Source organism: Cucurbita moschata, unplaced genomic scaffold (genome assembly GCF_002738365.1).
Source record: "Cucurbita moschata cultivar Rifu unplaced genomic scaffold, Cmos_1.0 Cmo_Scf00002, whole genome shotgun sequence".
Classification (NCBI taxonomy): domain Eukaryota; kingdom Viridiplantae; phylum Streptophyta; class Magnoliopsida; order Cucurbitales; family Cucurbitaceae; genus Cucurbita; species Cucurbita moschata.
The window spans coordinates 6,883,815-6,902,086 of record NW_019268518.1 but is presented as its reverse complement, the minus strand read 5'-3'; the positions used below and the strand labels follow the sequence as shown (position 1 = coordinate 6,902,086).

At 35.5% G+C, this 18,272-nt stretch overlaps 4 protein-coding genes and 1 pseudogene across 6 annotated transcripts in view; 2 read left to right on the top strand and 3 right to left on the bottom strand.

The window, feature by feature from the left end:
• LOC111456909 (ultraviolet-B receptor UVR8-like) overlaps nt 1–2,112 on the bottom strand; it is a 6,642-nt gene extending 4,530 nt beyond the window's left edge. The window contains exons 1-5 of one of the 2 annotated variants that reach the window (XM_023098985.1): nt 1,981–2,112; nt 1,258–1,350; nt 1,020–1,164; nt 799–909; nt 647–707 (exon numbers count right to left, since the gene is read on the bottom strand). In XM_023098985.1, coding sequence (XP_022954753.1) covers nt 647–707; nt 799–909; nt 1,020–1,164; nt 1,258–1,286 — 346 coding nt within the window. In that variant the 5' untranslated portion in view covers nt 1,287–1,350; nt 1,981–2,112. Of the gene's footprint in view, nt 1–646; nt 708–798; nt 910–1,019; nt 1,165–1,257; nt 1,451–1,980 lie in introns of those variants that run through there. The other variant, XM_023098976.1, reaches the window with a different exon arrangement.
• LOC111456940 lies at nt 1,629–3,907 on the top strand (annotated as a pseudogene).
• A 599-nt stretch (nt 3,908–4,506) lies between these two features.
• Nucleotides 4,507–6,474, top strand: LOC111456891 (cytokinin hydroxylase-like). The gene is made up of 5 exons (XM_023098953.1): nt 4,507–4,852; nt 4,954–5,180; nt 5,249–5,490; nt 5,568–5,931; nt 6,017–6,474. The coding sequence occupies exons 1-5, from the start codon at nt 4,558–4,560 to the stop codon at nt 6,452–6,454; spliced, it is 1,566 nt and encodes a 521-aa protein (XP_022954721.1). The 5' UTR covers nt 4,507–4,557; the 3' UTR covers nt 6,455–6,474.
• Nucleotides 6,475–8,002: 1,528 nt separating this feature from the next.
• LOC111456899 (caffeoylshikimate esterase) lies at nt 8,003–12,705 on the bottom strand. The gene is made up of 9 exons (XM_023098964.1): nt 12,582–12,705; nt 12,296–12,492; nt 12,124–12,153; nt 11,583–11,709; nt 11,344–11,490; nt 11,094–11,224; nt 10,880–11,017; nt 10,517–10,615; nt 8,003–8,465 (listed from the first exon to the last, which is right to left on the bottom strand). Exons 1-9 carry the CDS (start codon nt 12,673–12,675, stop codon nt 8,256–8,258), a joined length of 1,173 nt encoding a protein of 390 aa, XP_022954732.1. The 5' UTR covers nt 12,676–12,705; the 3' UTR covers nt 8,003–8,255.
• Nucleotides 12,706–13,560: 855 nt separating this feature from the next.
• On the bottom strand, nt 13,561–17,475 carry LOC111430850 (autophagy-related protein 18c-like). Of its 2 annotated transcripts, none has more exons than XM_023067311.1 (5): nt 17,349–17,475; nt 15,671–16,458; nt 14,795–15,053; nt 14,387–14,510; nt 13,561–13,872 (listed from the first exon to the last, which is right to left on the bottom strand). In XM_023067311.1, exons 2-5 carry the CDS (start codon nt 16,376–16,378, stop codon nt 13,767–13,769), a joined length of 1,197 nt encoding a protein of 398 aa, XP_022923079.1. In that variant the 5' UTR covers nt 16,379–16,458; nt 17,349–17,475; the 3' UTR covers nt 13,561–13,766. The 2 variants fall into 2 exon arrangements, with proteins under 2 accessions (XP_022923079.1, XP_022923070.1); XM_023067302.1 differs by having other exon boundaries at nt 15,671–16,452.
• Between the last annotated feature and the right edge of the window lie 797 nt (nt 17,476–18,272).

The following is an 18,272-nucleotide window of genomic DNA, read 5'->3' as shown; positions in this document are numbered from 1 at the left end:
GCAAAAAAAAAAAAAAAAAAAAAAAAATTCACGTCTATTCTACACTGCTGTTACTCGTGCTGCCATGCATAAATGAAGCTGGTACAGAACATTAAAGGTAAAACTAATCCAAAGACGTAATTCCTGCTATCTATCCCAGATGATAAACGATAGCAAATTCTAAGACAGCATTCTTTTGAAAAGCTTTTGAGACTTGCACTCCGAGGCATGCCACAAATTTTAACCTTGAAATTTAAGCCTTCTAAAATTCATAAGAGATTTATGCCCCTTATATATAAAAAGTAAACAGATCTAAGAGTACACAATAAGACTTACATTTTTTAAGCTTAATGTAATAGCTAGAAGTAGAATAATGAGAACACTTACCATCTATTCTTTGATGAAATAAAGTTCGCTATTATATGTAATACTAGTACAACAATATTGAGAATGACCTTCAAAATTTTTATTTGAAAGATAAAAATTGTGTGATTTTGTAGTTTTTCCACTTCTTTACGACCTTCCACTTGAGCTTGTGTCTTGCCTCTTCAAGAAGACAAGTTTTGAAGCCTCTTTTACTTTTAAGAACATCGATAACTAGAACTGTAAAAATTCCAAACCCAGTATTTCCAGACACACAGTTAGCAAAGGAAAGGAACATAAGTACCCCAGGCATATGCTCGGCCTTGATCATCCACAGCCAGACAGTGCCACCCACCAATAGCCGCCTAATAAACAGGACACCATATGAAACTTTCAGAAGTTCTTCAGCACAAAAACCAAAAAGTACATGTAGAACACCACACTTAGATTGATTACCTGCACAATCTTAACATTAGCAAGAGCTTTAACCTGGCTCGGAATGTTCTCAGCTTTGGTTTCTGCTGGGTGCCCAAGAGTGCCTCTCTGATTCCAACCCCATGTAAACAGCTACAAATCCCCCACAGAATTCAACCCAAAAGTACGAAATATGAGAAAACAGAACGCTCATATACGAGAAATGAATTAAAACAGAACGGATAGAATCGAAAGCAACTGACCTTGCCATCTTCGCAGATGGCGAGGGAGTTTCGGCTACCAGCAACAACAGAACAGACTTTCTGAGACCCAAGGGCTTTAATGGCGCAAACCCACTCCCTCTCTTGGTCGTTCCCCAATCCCAATTGCCCATCTTCTCCTGAACCCCTGAGAATTCAATTACATTTTGATCAATCAATTCAGTTGCTATCTATCGTGAACAAAAACAACACAAAATTATAGACAACCGTGATTACGAACCAAGCAATAATGGCGGTATTGGCAGCCATTGAAAGCGAAATACAAAGCTCGAGCAGCAATTTGAGCTAAAGAAACCCGAGTATAACAGTGCTTCTAATAAAGAAATGCGAATAAGATAAAGATGAAAGTGCAAAAGGCGAGTGAAACACAGAGAATAAAAGCTCAGTTATATGATTATATCGTACTGTGTTCCCATCCGACTGGATAATTAGGGTACTCTTAAGCTTATATATAATCCCGCACTGTACTGTCTATCAAAGCAAAAATAGCGGGAATTTTTTTATTAAATATTATTGTGATAATCTAGCTAACGATTAAAAGTAAATTTAGATCATGATGTTCTTCACAAATTAAAATTAAAATAATTTTTTTTTCGAATCATATAGATTCAAAGTTTTAATCTTAAAATGAGGTATTGAGTAAATAAGTTTATATAAAAACATCTAAATTTCACATTCGCTCGTTATTTTATTCATAAATATTATTAGATTAAAAAGAATTCCAAGAGTGGGCTTCTAGTTCTAGCAAAACTAGGATTTAGGGTTCTTAGGGAAAAGATTGGAAAGAAGAGAAGCGACTAAAAACTGGGGAGTGGAATTGATGCTGCTAATTCCTGTGCTCCTATGGCTTTCTAAGATGGGTTACTTGCAGGATGCTCGAGAGAATCATGTGAAGAAGAAAGCAGAGGAAGGTATTTAATCCAATCTTGCTTTCGTCCTTTACCTGTTTAATCTGCTTTTGATTGCTGAGGAACATGATGCGTCTGTTCAATTTTTGAGTCTTGTATCTTGTATCTTGCAACTGCTGTTGAAACTTCTGGTGTGTTTCCAGCTTTGCGTAGCAAAATGAAGCAGAAGGCGTTGAGGGAGTGCGATCATTACGCCTCGAGGTATGCCGAATGCGTCTACGCCAAAGCGTTATCTGTTGTTTTCAACTGTCGCAATCAAGCTTAAGAACTGAACGATTGCCTTCGCCAATAGTGAGTCTCTGATTATTTTGCTTAGCTTTTGGGTAGTTGTATTGAATTTCATCTGCATTTTGTTCGCATTGTTTGTTCGGCTTCTCTTCTGTTCATAACAATGTGCATTATCATCGTTCCTCACGCACCAATTATCATGTTTATCGAATTGTTACGATATTGTTGTCCTGTGAAAACATCTTCCTAGTAGACATTTAAAATCGTGAGGTTGATGACAATATGTAACGGGTCAAAACAGACAATATCTGTTAGCGGTGGGCTTGGGCGGTTACAAATGGTATCAGAGTTAGTCACCAGATGGTGTGCTAGCAAGGATGCTGGCCCCCAAGGGGGTGGGTTGTGAGATCTCACATTGGTTGGAGAGGGGAACAAAGCATTTCTTATAAGGGTGTGGAAACATTATCTCCCTACTAGACGCGTTTTAAAACCGTGAGGTTGAAGGCAATATATAACGGGCCAAAGTAGACAATATCTACTAGCAGTAGGCTTGAGCTGTTACAATTTGCCTTAGAATGAATTTTGAGCGGGGGGACAAAAATGGCCGTCCGTGAGCGTATTATGGCATGGGCGACGCCCATGAAACAAATATCTGATAGTGCCTCAACAGGAGGGAAAGGTGATGCTATACCACAAGATGGATGTTCAAGCAAGCCTTTATAAAGATGTAAGAGCTCATTGGTTGTTTATTGATACATGCCTACAGCCAAATGGTGGCACTTATGGGTACCCCAAGGTGAGGCAGTCTTATGCCAAGACTCATTTTGAGTGTAGTGAGTTGTAGAGTGTGTGGGCAACGGTGCATCCAGGATGCAATGGCCTTGTCTGCGTAGAGGCAAGATGAGCACCCTAAGGCTAAGCAGGCTATTGTTGGATCGAGAGTCTTTTGGGAGGATAAGCTTTAGACTAAGCCAACTATGGGCTAGAAGGAGCTCATTTTGAGTAGCTTGAATGAACGCAACAAAGTGAAGTTGGTATCAAAAGGAGTCTGGTGATACAACCATGGGCAGACCTAGCCAAGGACTCATGGGAAGTGGATTCTTAATCCTAATGGTCTCTTCTGTAGCGTTTTTTTATAGCTATAATAGAGTATGATACTATAGTTTATATAAGTTTCATTTATTCATGTATTGTTTGTTTACTATTAGTTTTTGGGTTAGAATATGCACATCCTTTGACTCGTATTTGACCTCTCCTAGCAAGATGAGAACCTTTTTATCTATGGTTATGGTACACATTCCTTTCAAAAACGAAAACATTATGCTATGGATGCACAAATAAAGGTAGAGGTCCTTCTACGATTCTTAACGAACGATTCCAACCAAGAGCTAGTTAAAGGTCTCTTGAATTTTCTTTATTTTGATTTTTGTAATTGCTCCTGGATCAGTGGTTAGATTCATATCATGTTTTCTTTTCATTTTCCAGCACCAACGACGACATGTTGGAAGAGATGAAGCAGCAGGAGTATGCACTTCAACAAAATGGCAAGCCGTGAGGAAGAGTATAACATCATTCATGGCTGTTAACATTCATTCTTAAAGGTCGGTCAAGATTCATAACCTTGACACTTCAAATGTATATACTTTTCTTATTAGGACGATAGTCTAATCAAAGTTCGTGTAAAACTTTGATTGTTCTAAATACTTTTATATATATACATATATATTTATACAAATGATAGGATCAAACATGCAAATTAACCTATTTTTTATGAGTAAAAGACACTAATTTTGCACTAAATTTTTTAAAATTGAAATGATTGTCTACAAGTTTCTTGACAATAGCCCTTAGTGTTGCGGATTTTAAGAAATTTGGTGAATTATCAGAATTTTAAAAGCCATAGCTTCTTTCTCTTCTTTCTTTTTTTATCCAAGCATGTTCTTGAAGATAATGTTCCCACTTTTTTATTAAAACAAAAAATAAAACTTTTTTAAAAATTTCAATTAATTGTGTCTTTATTTGGAAAAATACACCATTCTTCTTTGAATAATAATAATAGTAAAAAAATACACCGTTCATGTAGCTCTCATTTACAATTCTAGATTGTGATTTTAATTTTGAGTCAAAATCTCTATTTATTTATTTATTTATTTATTTATTTTCCTTTTCAATTACCATCTATTTTAATATCATTAATTTAAAATTGATTTTCTCCGCTAAGAACTAATTGGGTCAAACCTTTGACCTTATATTTAATATTAGTTCTTATTATTTCCATCTCAGCTTATAAAAATAAAAATAATAAAAATAATAAAACTTAGTGATCGTAATTTATATGTGCATGTGTTTCTCCTTTCTTTCCCATTCTCTCTCTCTCTTTCCCGATGGCGGCCTTTATTTTGCCGCTGGTTATTACAACTCTGGCTTTGGCAGCGACGTCGTTTGTCATCTTATCTGTGTTATACGACGCCGTTTCTTGCTACTGGTGGACTCCTAGACGCATCAAAAAAAAGATGGCTATGCAAGGTGTGGGTGGCCCCAAACCCCGCCCTTTCCTCGGCAACATCCTTCACGTCACCGCCCTCCTCTCCAACTCCACCTCCCAAGACATGCCCTCCGTCTCCCACGACCTCGTCCCCCGCCTCCTCCCGCACTATCTCGTCTGGACCGCCCAATTCGGTACGTCCAGATCATTAAATTTACTGTAACCCATCAACTTTTTATTTATTTATTTATTTATTATTATTATTATTATTACTTTTTTTGTTGCTGTTGGGAAGGGAAGAGATTTATATTTTGGAATGGGATTGAGCCAAGAATGTGTCTGGCTGAAACCGACTTGATCAAAGAGCTTTTGTCCAAACACAGCGCCGTTACCGGCAAGTCGTGGCTCCAACAACAGGGCTCCAACCACTTTATTGGTAGAGGTCTCTTAATGGCCAACGGCCAAAACTGGTTCCATCAACGACATATGGTCGCTCCCGCCTTCCTCGGCAACCGTCTCAAGGTCCGTTAACGATAAGAATAAAACATCAAATTTAACGACACCCGACTCAACCTCTCTTCTTTTTGTAGAGTTACGCGGGATACATGGTTGAATGCACGAGAGAAATGCTTATATCATTAGAAAACGAGGTCAAATCGGGACGAACTGAGTTCGAAATCGGCGAGTGCATGACAAGAATCACGGCCGATATAATTTCCAAAACCGAGTTTGGAAGCAGCTACGAAAAGGGAAAACAAATCTTTCATTTACTCACGACTCTACAGAATCTCTGTGCTCAAGCTAGCCGCCACCTCTGCCTTCCTGGTAGCAGGTAAGCTTGAACAGTACATCCTGTACTGAATATAGCTCAACGGTAATTGACATATATGTATTTTTTTTATTAAACAGATTTTTTCCGAGTAAATATAACCGAGAAATAAAGGCATTAAAAGGGAAAATGGAGGGATTGTTAATGGAGATCATAGAGAGCAGAAAGGAGTGTGTGGAGAATGGTAATGATTTATTAGGAATGTTGCTGAATGAGATGCAGAATAAACGAGACAATAAGGGTTTTAATTTGAATTTGCAAATAATTATGGATGAATGCAAGACCTTCTTCTTTGCCGGCCATGAAACCACAGCTCTCTTGCTCACTTGGACTCTCATGTTATTAGCCACCAACCCTTCTTGGCAACACAAGGTTCGAGCTGAAGTCATGGCCGTCTGCAACCGCCAAGCTCCCTCGCTCGACCATCTCCCCAAACTCTCCCTGGTACAGTCTTCTAAATCATAGTTTACCATATATTTAGTCTTACGTTACGGTTTATCATAGATATCATATTTTTGTTAATGCACAGTTGGGTAAGGTGATAAATGAATCCCTGAGGCTATACCCACCCGCGAGCATTCTTCCAAGGATGGCGTTTGAGGATATAAAGCTCGGGGACTTAGAGATCCCAAAAGGGTTGTCGATATGGATCCCAGTGCTAGCCATTCACCACAGTGAGGAGCTATGGGGAAAGGACGCGAATGAGTTCAACCCCGAAAGATTTGAGAGCTCGAAGGCGTTCACGTCGGGTAGGTTCATACCATTTGCTTCTGGACCGCGCAACTGTGTCGGCCAATCTTTCGCTGTCATGGAAACGAAGATCATATTGGCCATGCTCATCGCCAAGTTTTCCTTCACCATCTCCCCAAACTATCGCCATGCACCCGTCGTTGTGCTCACTATCAAACCTAAATATGGTGTTCAAGTTTGCTTGACCCCGGTGACATCGAGCTTGGTCGGTTTGTGAGCATTATTATTATTATTATTATTATTATTATTATTATTATTATTATTATAAAATATAGTTTGTTAAGAAAAAAGAATTAATTAACGAATTAAAGATGTCAAATAATAAACAATAAATATGGCCACCATATACAAAATTAAAAATATATATATATTTGAAAATAATTAGTTGCATAATAAAGACAAATTCTTTATATATCCATAATTTAAAATGATCATAGTATATATATATATATATATATAGAATTTATTGACTTTAAATCATAGAGAATTTAAATCCCATAAAATTAAAAAAAAATGATTTTTTTTTTTTTTTTTTTTTTTTTTTTTNTTTTTTTTTTTTTTTTTTTTTTTTTTTTTTTTTTTTTTTTTTTTTTTTTTAATGATAAGATCCATTATCTCCAATTTGCATGTATAGTTACATCCACCGCTAATTTTTTGGCTTTTTCTAATGAAATAAATTACCAACCACCACTTTTTTTTTCTTGATTTAATTTAACTTTATAGGAACTAGGTAATGACGTGGATAATTCACTCATGTTATTAATGGGATAACCAATACATTATATTGCGTGATTTCATTTACTTTCCTAATCCAAATTAATATATTGATTTACGTTTTCTACCATCTAAGTAATATTAGAAAGAAAAAGTAATTATAAAAATAGGATATGTATTCATTAGGGTTTGATTAGTGTCTCATCATTTGCGATACCCAACGTCATTATCAAAGGACTTAAAAAAGTTAAATGAATAGTTGTATTTTATCTCTAAAAATACCTCTAAACTTTTAGTATTTTATTTTTAAAATACTCTTCAATTTTAAAAGGATAATATTTTAAAAATACCATTGAATTCTAAAAAATTAATAAACACCCTTCGACCTTTAAAAAAAAAAAAAAAAATTGGAGAGCCAAAAGAAACAATGGGTTGATGAAGAACTGGACAATCACTTGTATTTGGGGATTTCATGGAGCTGTGATTAGGTAGAAAAACAGAAGAAAGTGACCAAATGTGGAGTCCGAAGTGTTCTTCAGCTCACCAAAAATCAACGCTCACTCAGCTTTTCCATTAAGTAATCAATGGAAAATCGTTTGTTCGAGACATTTGATAGTCCCAATATTGTCCCAACATTTTCTTACGACATAACTACAGTGTCTATTTGTTACTTTTAAAAATAAATATTATTTCCACTTTATTCTCTTCCTAAATTTAAAATCATGAGAAATTTATCTATAAGATTAATGAAACATTTTGTAAATATTAAAAAAAAAATTGACAATGGTGAAGTTTGGTGAAGCAAATTAAAAAAATAATAATAATAATAGAAATAGAAATGTGGGGTTGCATGGACCTCCCAAACAAACGTGTACCTGTCAAATCAAAGCAGTAAACTAGTCATCGGCCAAACCCAACCCAACAAGATTAAGAATTGAACATAAATCACCATTTATGGAGGGCCAACCAGCTCATTCAATGTCAAGGGCTAGCCCATCAATTTACCAATGGGTTCAGCTTTGGTTCTAACCAAGCACAAGAAGTTGCCATATTCGACCCAAATCAAGTGAGACTGATTCAGCCAAAAACAGAGAAGTGGTGTCTAATTTCAAAGCGTCTGTGCGTTTAATTAATAGTTATTGATACATCATCTCACAAAAATAGTAAATAATACATTACTTCAACAGCTTCCTGATGTTGCAAGGCCAATAGCATAGTTTCCAAACTTTTCTTCAAGGGAAAGAAATCTTTCCCTACACAAATCATATCATGAAAGAATGACCATAACTCGGTCCAAAAAGTTACTAACAATGCTCGTTCAGCCAAGAGATGATGTCGTCAAATACTTGGATTATTATTTCATCGGGCTCGCCCTCTAAAAGAGAATGGTATGCATCTTTATAAAGTTTTATACTCTTATCTGAACTGCTCGCTTTCTCGTACAACGCCTTGCTCACGGATGGGTCTGTTACGGTATCAGCCTCCCCATGCAGGATCAGTAATGGCAGGGAAACCTAGTAAGACATCTCAATAAACTGATTTAGTTATCAAAGTTGTGTTTTCTGTACTTTTTACTAGAATCAACATGAATTTACAATAAAAGCCACAATGTATCTTTAAATGAATTAGATTCTTAAATGAAGATTAGAAACTATATTCCATTCTGTGATATGACAATATTTATCTTTTCAACAATGAGAATAAGAATTTTATTGATGTGACGAACGTACAAGAGTGTCAAACAAAGGATTAAAAGGAATGTCCAACAACCACGGAGTAACAAAAAGGTTCTCCAACTGGTCAACAAAGCGAATAGGTTAGAAAAGCACTTAGATTTGAAGGGTCTGTCTGTTTGATAATAAAGAAACATGTTCAATGACTATCTATGTTTCTTGATTATTTAAAACAGTAGAACAGAAACGAAAAACGAGAAACGAGAAACAAGAACAGTATCAAACGTGTCCAAAAGATGTAAAAATGATGACATCTTGTGTAAGTTGATCACAAGATTATACTTACTCGCCGAAAATATTTCTATTTCACTCAAGGAAAGCCTCAAAAGGATAAGGGATAAATATCCCTTATCGCCCATATAACCAGAGAAAAGAGATATGGTACATAAAAACTAGGTGCCATGTCAAGCAATTCTGCTCTAATGGTACAGTAACTAACATTAACCACTCGAGTAAACCTGTTATTTATCAAGTCCTGACAATAAAACATCTTTTTACCCATTTACTGAAACTTCTAGATCATACTAAATGTTTCAGCATCTATGAGTGAACATAGTTATGCGAGAAAATAAATAAGTGGATTTCAAGAGGCTTAAGTACTAGGGTATGGTTCTTCCGGGTCGAGAATTTGATTTCAATGATTTGAATTTGGGAACAAAGAAGTTTTGCGACTATCACACATGGTTTATGTTGAGAATTGTTGGGAGGGAGTCCACATTCGCTAATTTAGGGTCGATCATGGGTTTATAAGTAAGGAATACATCTCCATTGGTATGAGGCCTATTCGAGAAGCCCAAAGCAAAACCATGAGAGCTTATGCTCAAAGTGAACAATATCATACCATTTTGGAGGTTCGTGATTCCTAACTGTTTATGTTCAGGTTACCTACAAATGTAGAAAGAAAAAAACAAGAGAAAAGAAAAGGACGGCCTCTTTATATGAGAAAAAATTATGGAACCAACAAGGTTTAAAGGCATCTTTGCTTGAACAGGATCTAATCTAAGATCTAATGTAGCCCTTGCTCCTCTACCTCCCCATTTTCTCCTTTCTAACGGAAGGTGAAAATTTCCAAGGTTAAACCCTTGGCATGACATGTATTTATTACATGGGGTATTATGGATTGCCATTTGGAGGCATTTTTCCTTCTTTTTTGGGCTACAATGGTTTTTATTCTTGGTAGGAAGGCATTTGATGACTTGAACCATTTGTCTTGGAGGTGCCAGTTTACTCGCTCGATTTGGAATGACTGGTTCTAGGCTTTCAGAGTCTGTTTGGCCCTGCTTCAACCTCCCTTTGGAGGAGGGGTGGAGTTTTATGGAGGGATGGTTTCTTTGTTGTTTTATGGGGCATCTAAATCGAGCTAAGTAACAAAATCTTCAGGGGAGTGAAATACTATAGAGGAGTTTGGATACTTAGCTAGACTTATGCCTCACTTTGGACATTTGTGTCTAAATATTTATGTTAGGTCTTGTTCTCTTAGACTAGAGCTATTTTCTTCTTTGTTGGGCTAGTCACAATTTAGCTCCTCTTGAGCTTCTTTTTATTGGCCTCTTTCTTGTTTTCAGGCCAATGTTGATCTCTGACATTCTTTCATCTTCCTCTCAATAAAAGCTTGTTCAATTGAAACAAAGAACTTCCAACTGAATTGGGGTGCCCTCCCCAACCTTCTAAAATTTCATATCATCAATGTTTTAAACAGGAAGAGAGATTCTGAGGAGTACCTGAAATCTATGTTTAAAAAAAAAAAAATGAAAAACATGTTCGGTGAAGACCAGTTGAGAAAGATGTTAGGTAAAAAACATATCATAATTAAAAAGTTGAGTATAGCCTACTTCTTTCAATCTGCGTTCTATTTCTTGCGTAGTTCTCAACATTTCTACTGCAGTCTGCAAGCGTGGTTTATGCTTGTATGCAATGACATTATATGCTGTCTGCATCCATAGAAATACAAAATAATTAATAAATAAAACATACAAATATTTACTAACATTCGGATTAAAACTTCACTTAAAAGTAGGGCGAATAAATCTCTATGAACTTCTAGATCAAAGACTAACAATAGAAGAGAAAAGGTAAAATCATTATCACTCACTCAACCATGAACAAGCATGCATTTATTAAAATCCCCCCACCCGTATAAAAAACCATGCACTTGTTATTTTTAATACCACCATTTTGTTCAAAAAGGGGCAAACCAGTTCTCTATGCTTCATGTCTCTAAAAGCTGCCTCAGCCAAATTTTTCTGTGGAACCAACTTGTACTTTGGAAGGAATTTAGCCACTCCGATCAATATTTGTGCTAGTGCCCATGGTGGAACCATATCATCTGCAATCTAGAGATAATTTTTTAGTTGATTGAGCCCTCGATAGCAAGGAAAGTGTTCCAAAAAAATCTTTTCAGAAAGATACCTTGCACATTGGCGCAACAAGAACTGCACCGGTCCATGCATGAGGTTGCTTTAGGTGTACCTTGAGAGCCACAGCTCCACCCAAAGACTGCCCAAAGAGAAAGCTTGGGAGAGCACTAAACTCCGGGTTCTCTGCCCTTGGAATCAAGTAAAGAAAATTCTAATAAAGGATTGTCATGAAAAACTTTGTAATTTATGATTTCTGTTGAGACATAATTAACATAAAACCAATATTTGGTACGTTAACACACCTTTCACTTTGGAGTAATGTTCAATGACATCATCTACAATTTTGTCAAAGCTTGGTATGAAGCCATGAAGACCTTCTGAAAGACCAAATCCTGGATAATCCATAGAAAAGACACCATACCCTGACAATGCTAACTTCCTTGCAATTCCTGAAATACAATACCACAAAAAAGTCGATAACTACTATAATATACAAAACAAAAAACTATGTCATTTCTATTACTGGAAAGGAATCACATGCCTTCAAAGAAAAATGTGCAGGTGTCTCCATAGCCATGACAATAACACACCATTGCTTTTGGACGGACAGTCTCCGGAATCCAGCATTTTGAGAATATACTCAATCCTCTGGAGTTGACCTCATATGACTACCAAAAAGATTGATCACCTTACTTGGAAACAAAATCGCATAGACTTCCAAACTTCCATTAACATCTAAGCAAAGCACATGGCTCTTTTTATCTTTTCCTTTTTTGTAAACAAAATAAAGCTTCTGCTAATATTGATGAATTGCAAATGAACACGACAGTAGAAAGGCCTGGATAATATTTGCAAGAGAAAATAACAAAAGTGGCCCCATTCATCATCGAAACACTAGGGCTGGCTGCTAGAAAGCCATGGCCGTGAAATGTAATGGGAAATAGCAAGAAGAAATGGCGATTGATTCATCATACTTCGTTTCAAATTTCCAAATTGGCGTGGTCTATAAGCTTAAAGATTATACCATTTCAATAACTGAAATACACTAGAATCATATTGCACAACTCTATTTTAGAGATTACCTCTTCCGTCTTCAATCCGTCGCTTGGTGTCTGACAAAGAATAGCGATAAAAGTCAGTGAGATCCAATAGAAAATAAAACTCCCATACTTCAAAAATCAAACACAAATAACAGTGCATCGAATATCCAAAATCGACCTTCACCTAAATAACATACACGAGAAACCAGAATACCTTGAACAGTATGTGATCGATTCCGAGCTGGATTTCTTTGAACGCCTCCCGCACTCGGCGTCTCGTCGATACGTCGTCCATGTTAGCATCGAGAAGTTTCAGCAGCTCATCATTAACACCATGCAATTTCATTTTTGGCGCCATTACCGCCTTCCTGGAGCTGCTCTTTCCTCTCGAATATCCCTTGTAGCTGTATTCTACACAATTTCGGTCAAAATCCGCAATACATTACAGAAAAAATGAATCAAGAAATCAAGAAATTCATCAAATGCTTTCTAAATTTTACGGGAGCGGGTATTCGCTATTGCTCTTGCTGTTATGGTAGGTCGCGTATGGAAAGTAAAGTGCTCGAGAGAAGATGGCGAGGGTCGCACAGCCATGTGGAGTTCTCGTGGTTGGCTTTCAGAAATTGTTTAATCTTAGTCAAATAGAAAGTCAGAGCCAGCTTAGTTTAACTTATTTACTTCTTTAATTTAAATAATTTGCTGTTTACCGCTGCAATTCGAAAGTTTGTTTATGGTTTTTTTTTTCCTTTTATTTTTTTTACTGTACCATTAAAATTATATTAGTCAGTTTTTTTCTAAATTTAAATAATAAAGTTTTATCTTCCGGTTTTTTTTTTTTTTTCACTCGTCTGGATTTATATAAGTAAAGTATTTTTCGACAAATTTTCTGCATTTTTAAAGACATTTGTTCTAATCATCTAACGCTATATATATATATATATATATATATATATATATATATAAATAATATGTATAAATGGATCCTATTTTGGTCATATTTTCTTCGTTACCATTTTTGAAATAGTCTAATTCAAACTTTGAAGGGTCAAAATTTTAAGCTAAATATTTTATTATTTTATTTTTTGATTTTGTGTAACTTTTCAAGATCTAGGTAAAAGTTGAAATAGTAAATTTTATTATTTTATTTTTTGATTTCGTGTAACTTTTTGAGATATCCGAGCTAGAAAGTGTAAACGAACAGTGAAAAGATGTTGAAAATGAGTCGTTAGTGCTCAAGTCACAGCAGACTGAGAGAAAATAATAAGATAGAAATGAGAAAGGAGAAACAAAATGTGGACATTTGATAATCTCAAAGTAAGATTCCAGCATGGCCTCGGAAAGTTTTAACACCATTTCAAGGAGGCATAAGTTTGTTGGTATTGCCGGTGATAATAAGGAAGAGTTCATATTTAGAAATATAGAACTCATACAATATGTAATGAGTCGTTTCGGTTAAGCTCGTGAAGCATACATATTGTGTGCTCTCTTTTGACAATTTCCCAACTTTGAATGATGAACTGGTCGTGTACGTTAATGTTCACATATCCGATGTCGGGATACAAATTCACCATATTAATTTCTCAATACGTAAAAAAGTGTAGCACCTCCAAATGATTATTAATATTGACAGATATCAAGCCTTTTATTTACAAGGGAAGAGAATTGATTAAGCATAGCCATAGCGCCTATAGATCAATCCGATCAGCTCCTATTTCTATCTTCAAGAAACGGATGCATTCCTGCTGCAACATTTCCCCTCCTCGCACTGGATCAAAACTACACTTGTAGAAACTGAAGACAAAAAAAAAAAATGAAAATTAACAAGAAATAACTAGATTTCATTTTCTTTTCTAAACTAGGATCTCTAAAATTTTCTGTGTAATTTATTATTTTACAATATAACTCCCTACTTCCGAACCTTTTATCTTACAAAATATTATATAAGCCGATAGGGAAAACGAACCGAAAGACATGGCATCGAGTTAAATGATCATGCTTTTCTTTTTAATGTAAAGTCCAAGGATTAAAAACCAAAAGTATCATAAACAGCAAATTCCAAATGCCATTAATTGTGACTTGAACCTAATTATTTTTCAAAAAAAAAAAAAAGCTTCGTTGTAAAATAATGATCTGTAAAGAGTAATTACTAGCATTGAACAAAAGAGATTTCACATATACTCATATGCACCTAGCCATCGAGTAGCTGTTAAGTTGTATCTGGGAAAGCAAGGTTTCAAATCATTTTGTGCATTAGTATGAGCAGCAGCAGGGGAAACAGTAACATGTTTTCATTGCAATCGCTTACCTCCCATCCATGCCCACAATAATGATAGTGTTTTGAGATCCAAATGCTGCAATATACTGTGTCGCCTCAGGCAAATGGAACTGAGCAAACGACCATTCTGAACTGAAGTATCTTGGTAAAACCCCTGAAAATTTTTGGTGAAGGATTAGTTAACGATTTCTTGAGTCCAGAAAACTTCAATTAAACACTAATATGAAGGAAGTTTTGGCCCCTGTTCCCAAAACCCAAACAAGAAGGAGAGTTTTCTTTTGTTTCCTTGTTTCCTCCATTATTGTTCTATTTAAAATAAGAGATAAGCAGAGACTGGAAAGAAACCACTCTTGCTATAATATTAAGATTCATAATATTAAGGACTTTAATCCTAACCATTCAAAATCCCCAATACAACTGATAGATGAACTATCTTACCTCTCATGAATGATAATGATGAACTAGGGTTTGAACCAGTATTCAAAGGAACAAGAGTATCAAGTGCATTAGAAGAATTTTGCTGGAACAGTGTTTTCCCCTGAATTACATTTGTATCAGAAGATGAACCTGCGCCAACAACTCTCACTCGAAGACTGAAAACATGAACCGTGCCTTTATCACTTGCTGCTGCCAACCATTGGACATTTGGCGAGAGAGCAAGACTGAAGATTTCTGCTCTATCCATTCCTCTTCGTACCTAAACGGAAGAATATGCAATGAAACCCAATAAAAAAAGTGACACTACAAGGGCAAATGAAGTCGTTCCTCAATCCTAAACCCCATGAATCTTACTCTATTGTAATGTGCACAGCATAAAAGAAAGGTATTCTAAGTCATCAAATTTTTTGCTTCATATTAGATGAAAATATATATATACATATTTCATACTGTAAAGAAAAATAATGACACCAACTACGAAACTTAGATTTAAACTCTATTTTCATTGTGTAAAGGACCAATAATCATGGGATTGCATGTATTATGTCTTCTCCTTTGCTCACTATCAAGATCATGTCCAACATAAACAACCACGTGTTTGTCCGGTGATCCAAGATAGCTAATTGTGAGCTCAATTTAAAATCATGGGTTAGACTGTGGTGTTCACCTATTTAAAGTATTAAACAAAATATTCTACAAATTTTCTGCTGTCAAATAATAAACGGTGATGCAATTCTGCGGTGCATTGAGGTGCACAAGAGCCAGCCCCTACATCAGCTTTTCAGTTAAAAGAATCACATCCCATGTGTGTGTGACTTTCATTTGGAACCATGCTCATAGCAAAAAACTTAAATTTAGGGACTAGCAGTACAATACCTCTTGCAAGAGCATTCCATCCATTGTATTGAAAATTCTTATCAAAGTACCCTTAGTGCTAGCAGTTGCAAGAAGTAGACCATCCATTGTCAACGTCATGCATGCAATATGAGAATCATGAGCATTAAATAACTTCGTCATATTTAGCCCAAAGTGCTCGACGTGGACCTGTCCACGTTGAACTCCAGGACATGCCAGCACAAATGTATTTACATGGTGGGAAAGGCAACATAGGCCTCTCGGATTTGTAACAGTTTCAATCTGATGAAGAAGCTTGACATCCATCAGCGTGTAAACATATATTTTATGCTCGAGGACAACAATAAAGTGTTCACGCTTCAGTTTTACAGCTCGAATCTCAGACCTAAATGAAAATTCACCAATGCATTGACTTTTATAATCATCCCATATCAAAACTTTGTTTGGTGGATATTGAGAATTACTTCCACTGCCCACAAGTGCCAAAATGTTGCACCGAAACAGCATCTCAACAATTTTAAATCCACCAATGCCCAATTCACGTCTAAATGTTTCCTTGAAAGGATCACAGTTGTAAATACGAAATCCGCAGCTTGTACCAGCAGCAAAGCAACTATAATCTTGATTCCAGAACACTGAATGTAGTTCTAGCTCACTCTTTCCATTTTGTTCTTTTTGGTCAATAGATCCGGAAGCTCCAATTTCTGAGGATTCCTGAGTACTCGCCATTTCTGGTTTAAGTACTCCTCGAAGTGTTTTAACAGCCAAGCTTGACCAAAAAGAGGGATATAGTCCTTCACTGCCTGCAGCTATTTATATTAGTTCATTTATGTGCAGTATGGAATAAAAAGAAGTATATGCCTACCAGTAGAGATCAGACAATGGCAACATTGCAGACTGACGTATTAGCATAAGATTGACCATGCTGTACTTGTACAAATATTTGACATGTATTAGCAATGGTAAAGTCACGTTGCAAATAGCAACACTTTTTTCCGATTGAATCAACATATTTGACAATGTTTACTTCATAAGAACTAGTTAATGTTTTTGTTGAATTAAATGTTTTGTCAGTTGCATTCAGCACCTTGCGCAAATTAGTTGATTATAGAAACTAGTTTTTCCGAGAACTTTCCACTCTCGAATTCATCAGCTCATGACATAATCTTGTAGCAGTACATGAAATGATGTATTTACGCATATAATCTTTGCAACGATTATGCTTCGTCAATTTTGTATCAACTCAAGACAGCTTAAAGTGATGAAATCTACCAAAATGAAATCTGACGAATTTTGTTATAAATGAACATTTACATTCTCGTTTATCTTATTCTCCTAAACCAGCCATAACAAAATGCCATCAGAACTAAAACAGTAGAATGATCGGCAATTATATTCTGAGAATTCCATCTAGCAACTTCCCGTTGATGCTTTATATTCATCAACTTCCTCCTTGATTCCAACAGTGTTACCGCTACGTTAAAACAGGGCACATAATTGGGGGAAAAACTGAAAGAAAAGTCCACTGATACAGTAGATTCGCAATACGAAGGGAACAGAATGACAATGGGTAGTAAAATCAAATTAAATAAAATGGATGAGTTGCCAGAATTGCAGATGATCAAAATCTCAGCAATCTCGAATCAAATTATACGTGATTGGAAATCATAGTCGTAATTTCAAGAACATCAAAGAATACCTCTATTCCTTCTAAGCTCACGACGATCTATCCTTTGTCTGCTCTCTCCGGCCCTCCCGTCCTCTCGGACTCAAACCGCAGATACGCGCAGTCACCTCCACGGAGTTTTTACCTTCTTGTTTATTTATTTCTGTTTTTTGTTTGAAATTTTGTATATATTCGTTGAATTTTTTCCAAACTAATAAATGTTTAGACCTTTTTTTTTCTTTTTAATATAATGAAAAAAATAGAATTGTTTTTTAGATAAAATTTAAGGGTTTATAGATAATTAATGGGTAGATTTTTCTTTTTATTTTTTAAAACTATATAAAAGTTTTTAACATTTTAGTCTAATATTTTAAAATACGAGAGTAAAAAAAAATCGATACACATAACTAAAGCAATCCTCAATATATTAAATTATAATTAAATTTTTTATTATTTAAACAAAATATGTGCCTTCTTTTAGTGGTTTAATCATTAAAAAAACATGTATTTAAACAATTTTATATTTAGTGTCTTCCTGAAATTTTCTTAGAAAAATACGTGACCTAAGAAAAACGTATTAAAAAGACTCAGGGTTAGTCTTTGTGAATAGACTTTGCTCTTATGAGCAGTTTAAAACAAGTAGCATGGTAATGTCGCTTAAAGTTAAATGTTTGGTTTCGAGCAATTAATGCTTGATTTCATCCTTTAAATTTTCATACATAATTGCGAGTAACAAAATCATGCTAAAATAATTCGTGCTGGTTTATGTGAATAATTTATACCTTTTGAACTAATTTAAAACAAATAACATGGTAACGTTGCAAGAAAATGTAAGGAAACGTTGGGGTCATCATGGGTGGACTATAGTATAAATCTTAATTTGAATTTTGAACATAGAGCGTTACATGTGTATAAACATGTTATTGGAGCTATTAAAACCTTAGCGTAGCCGTATGC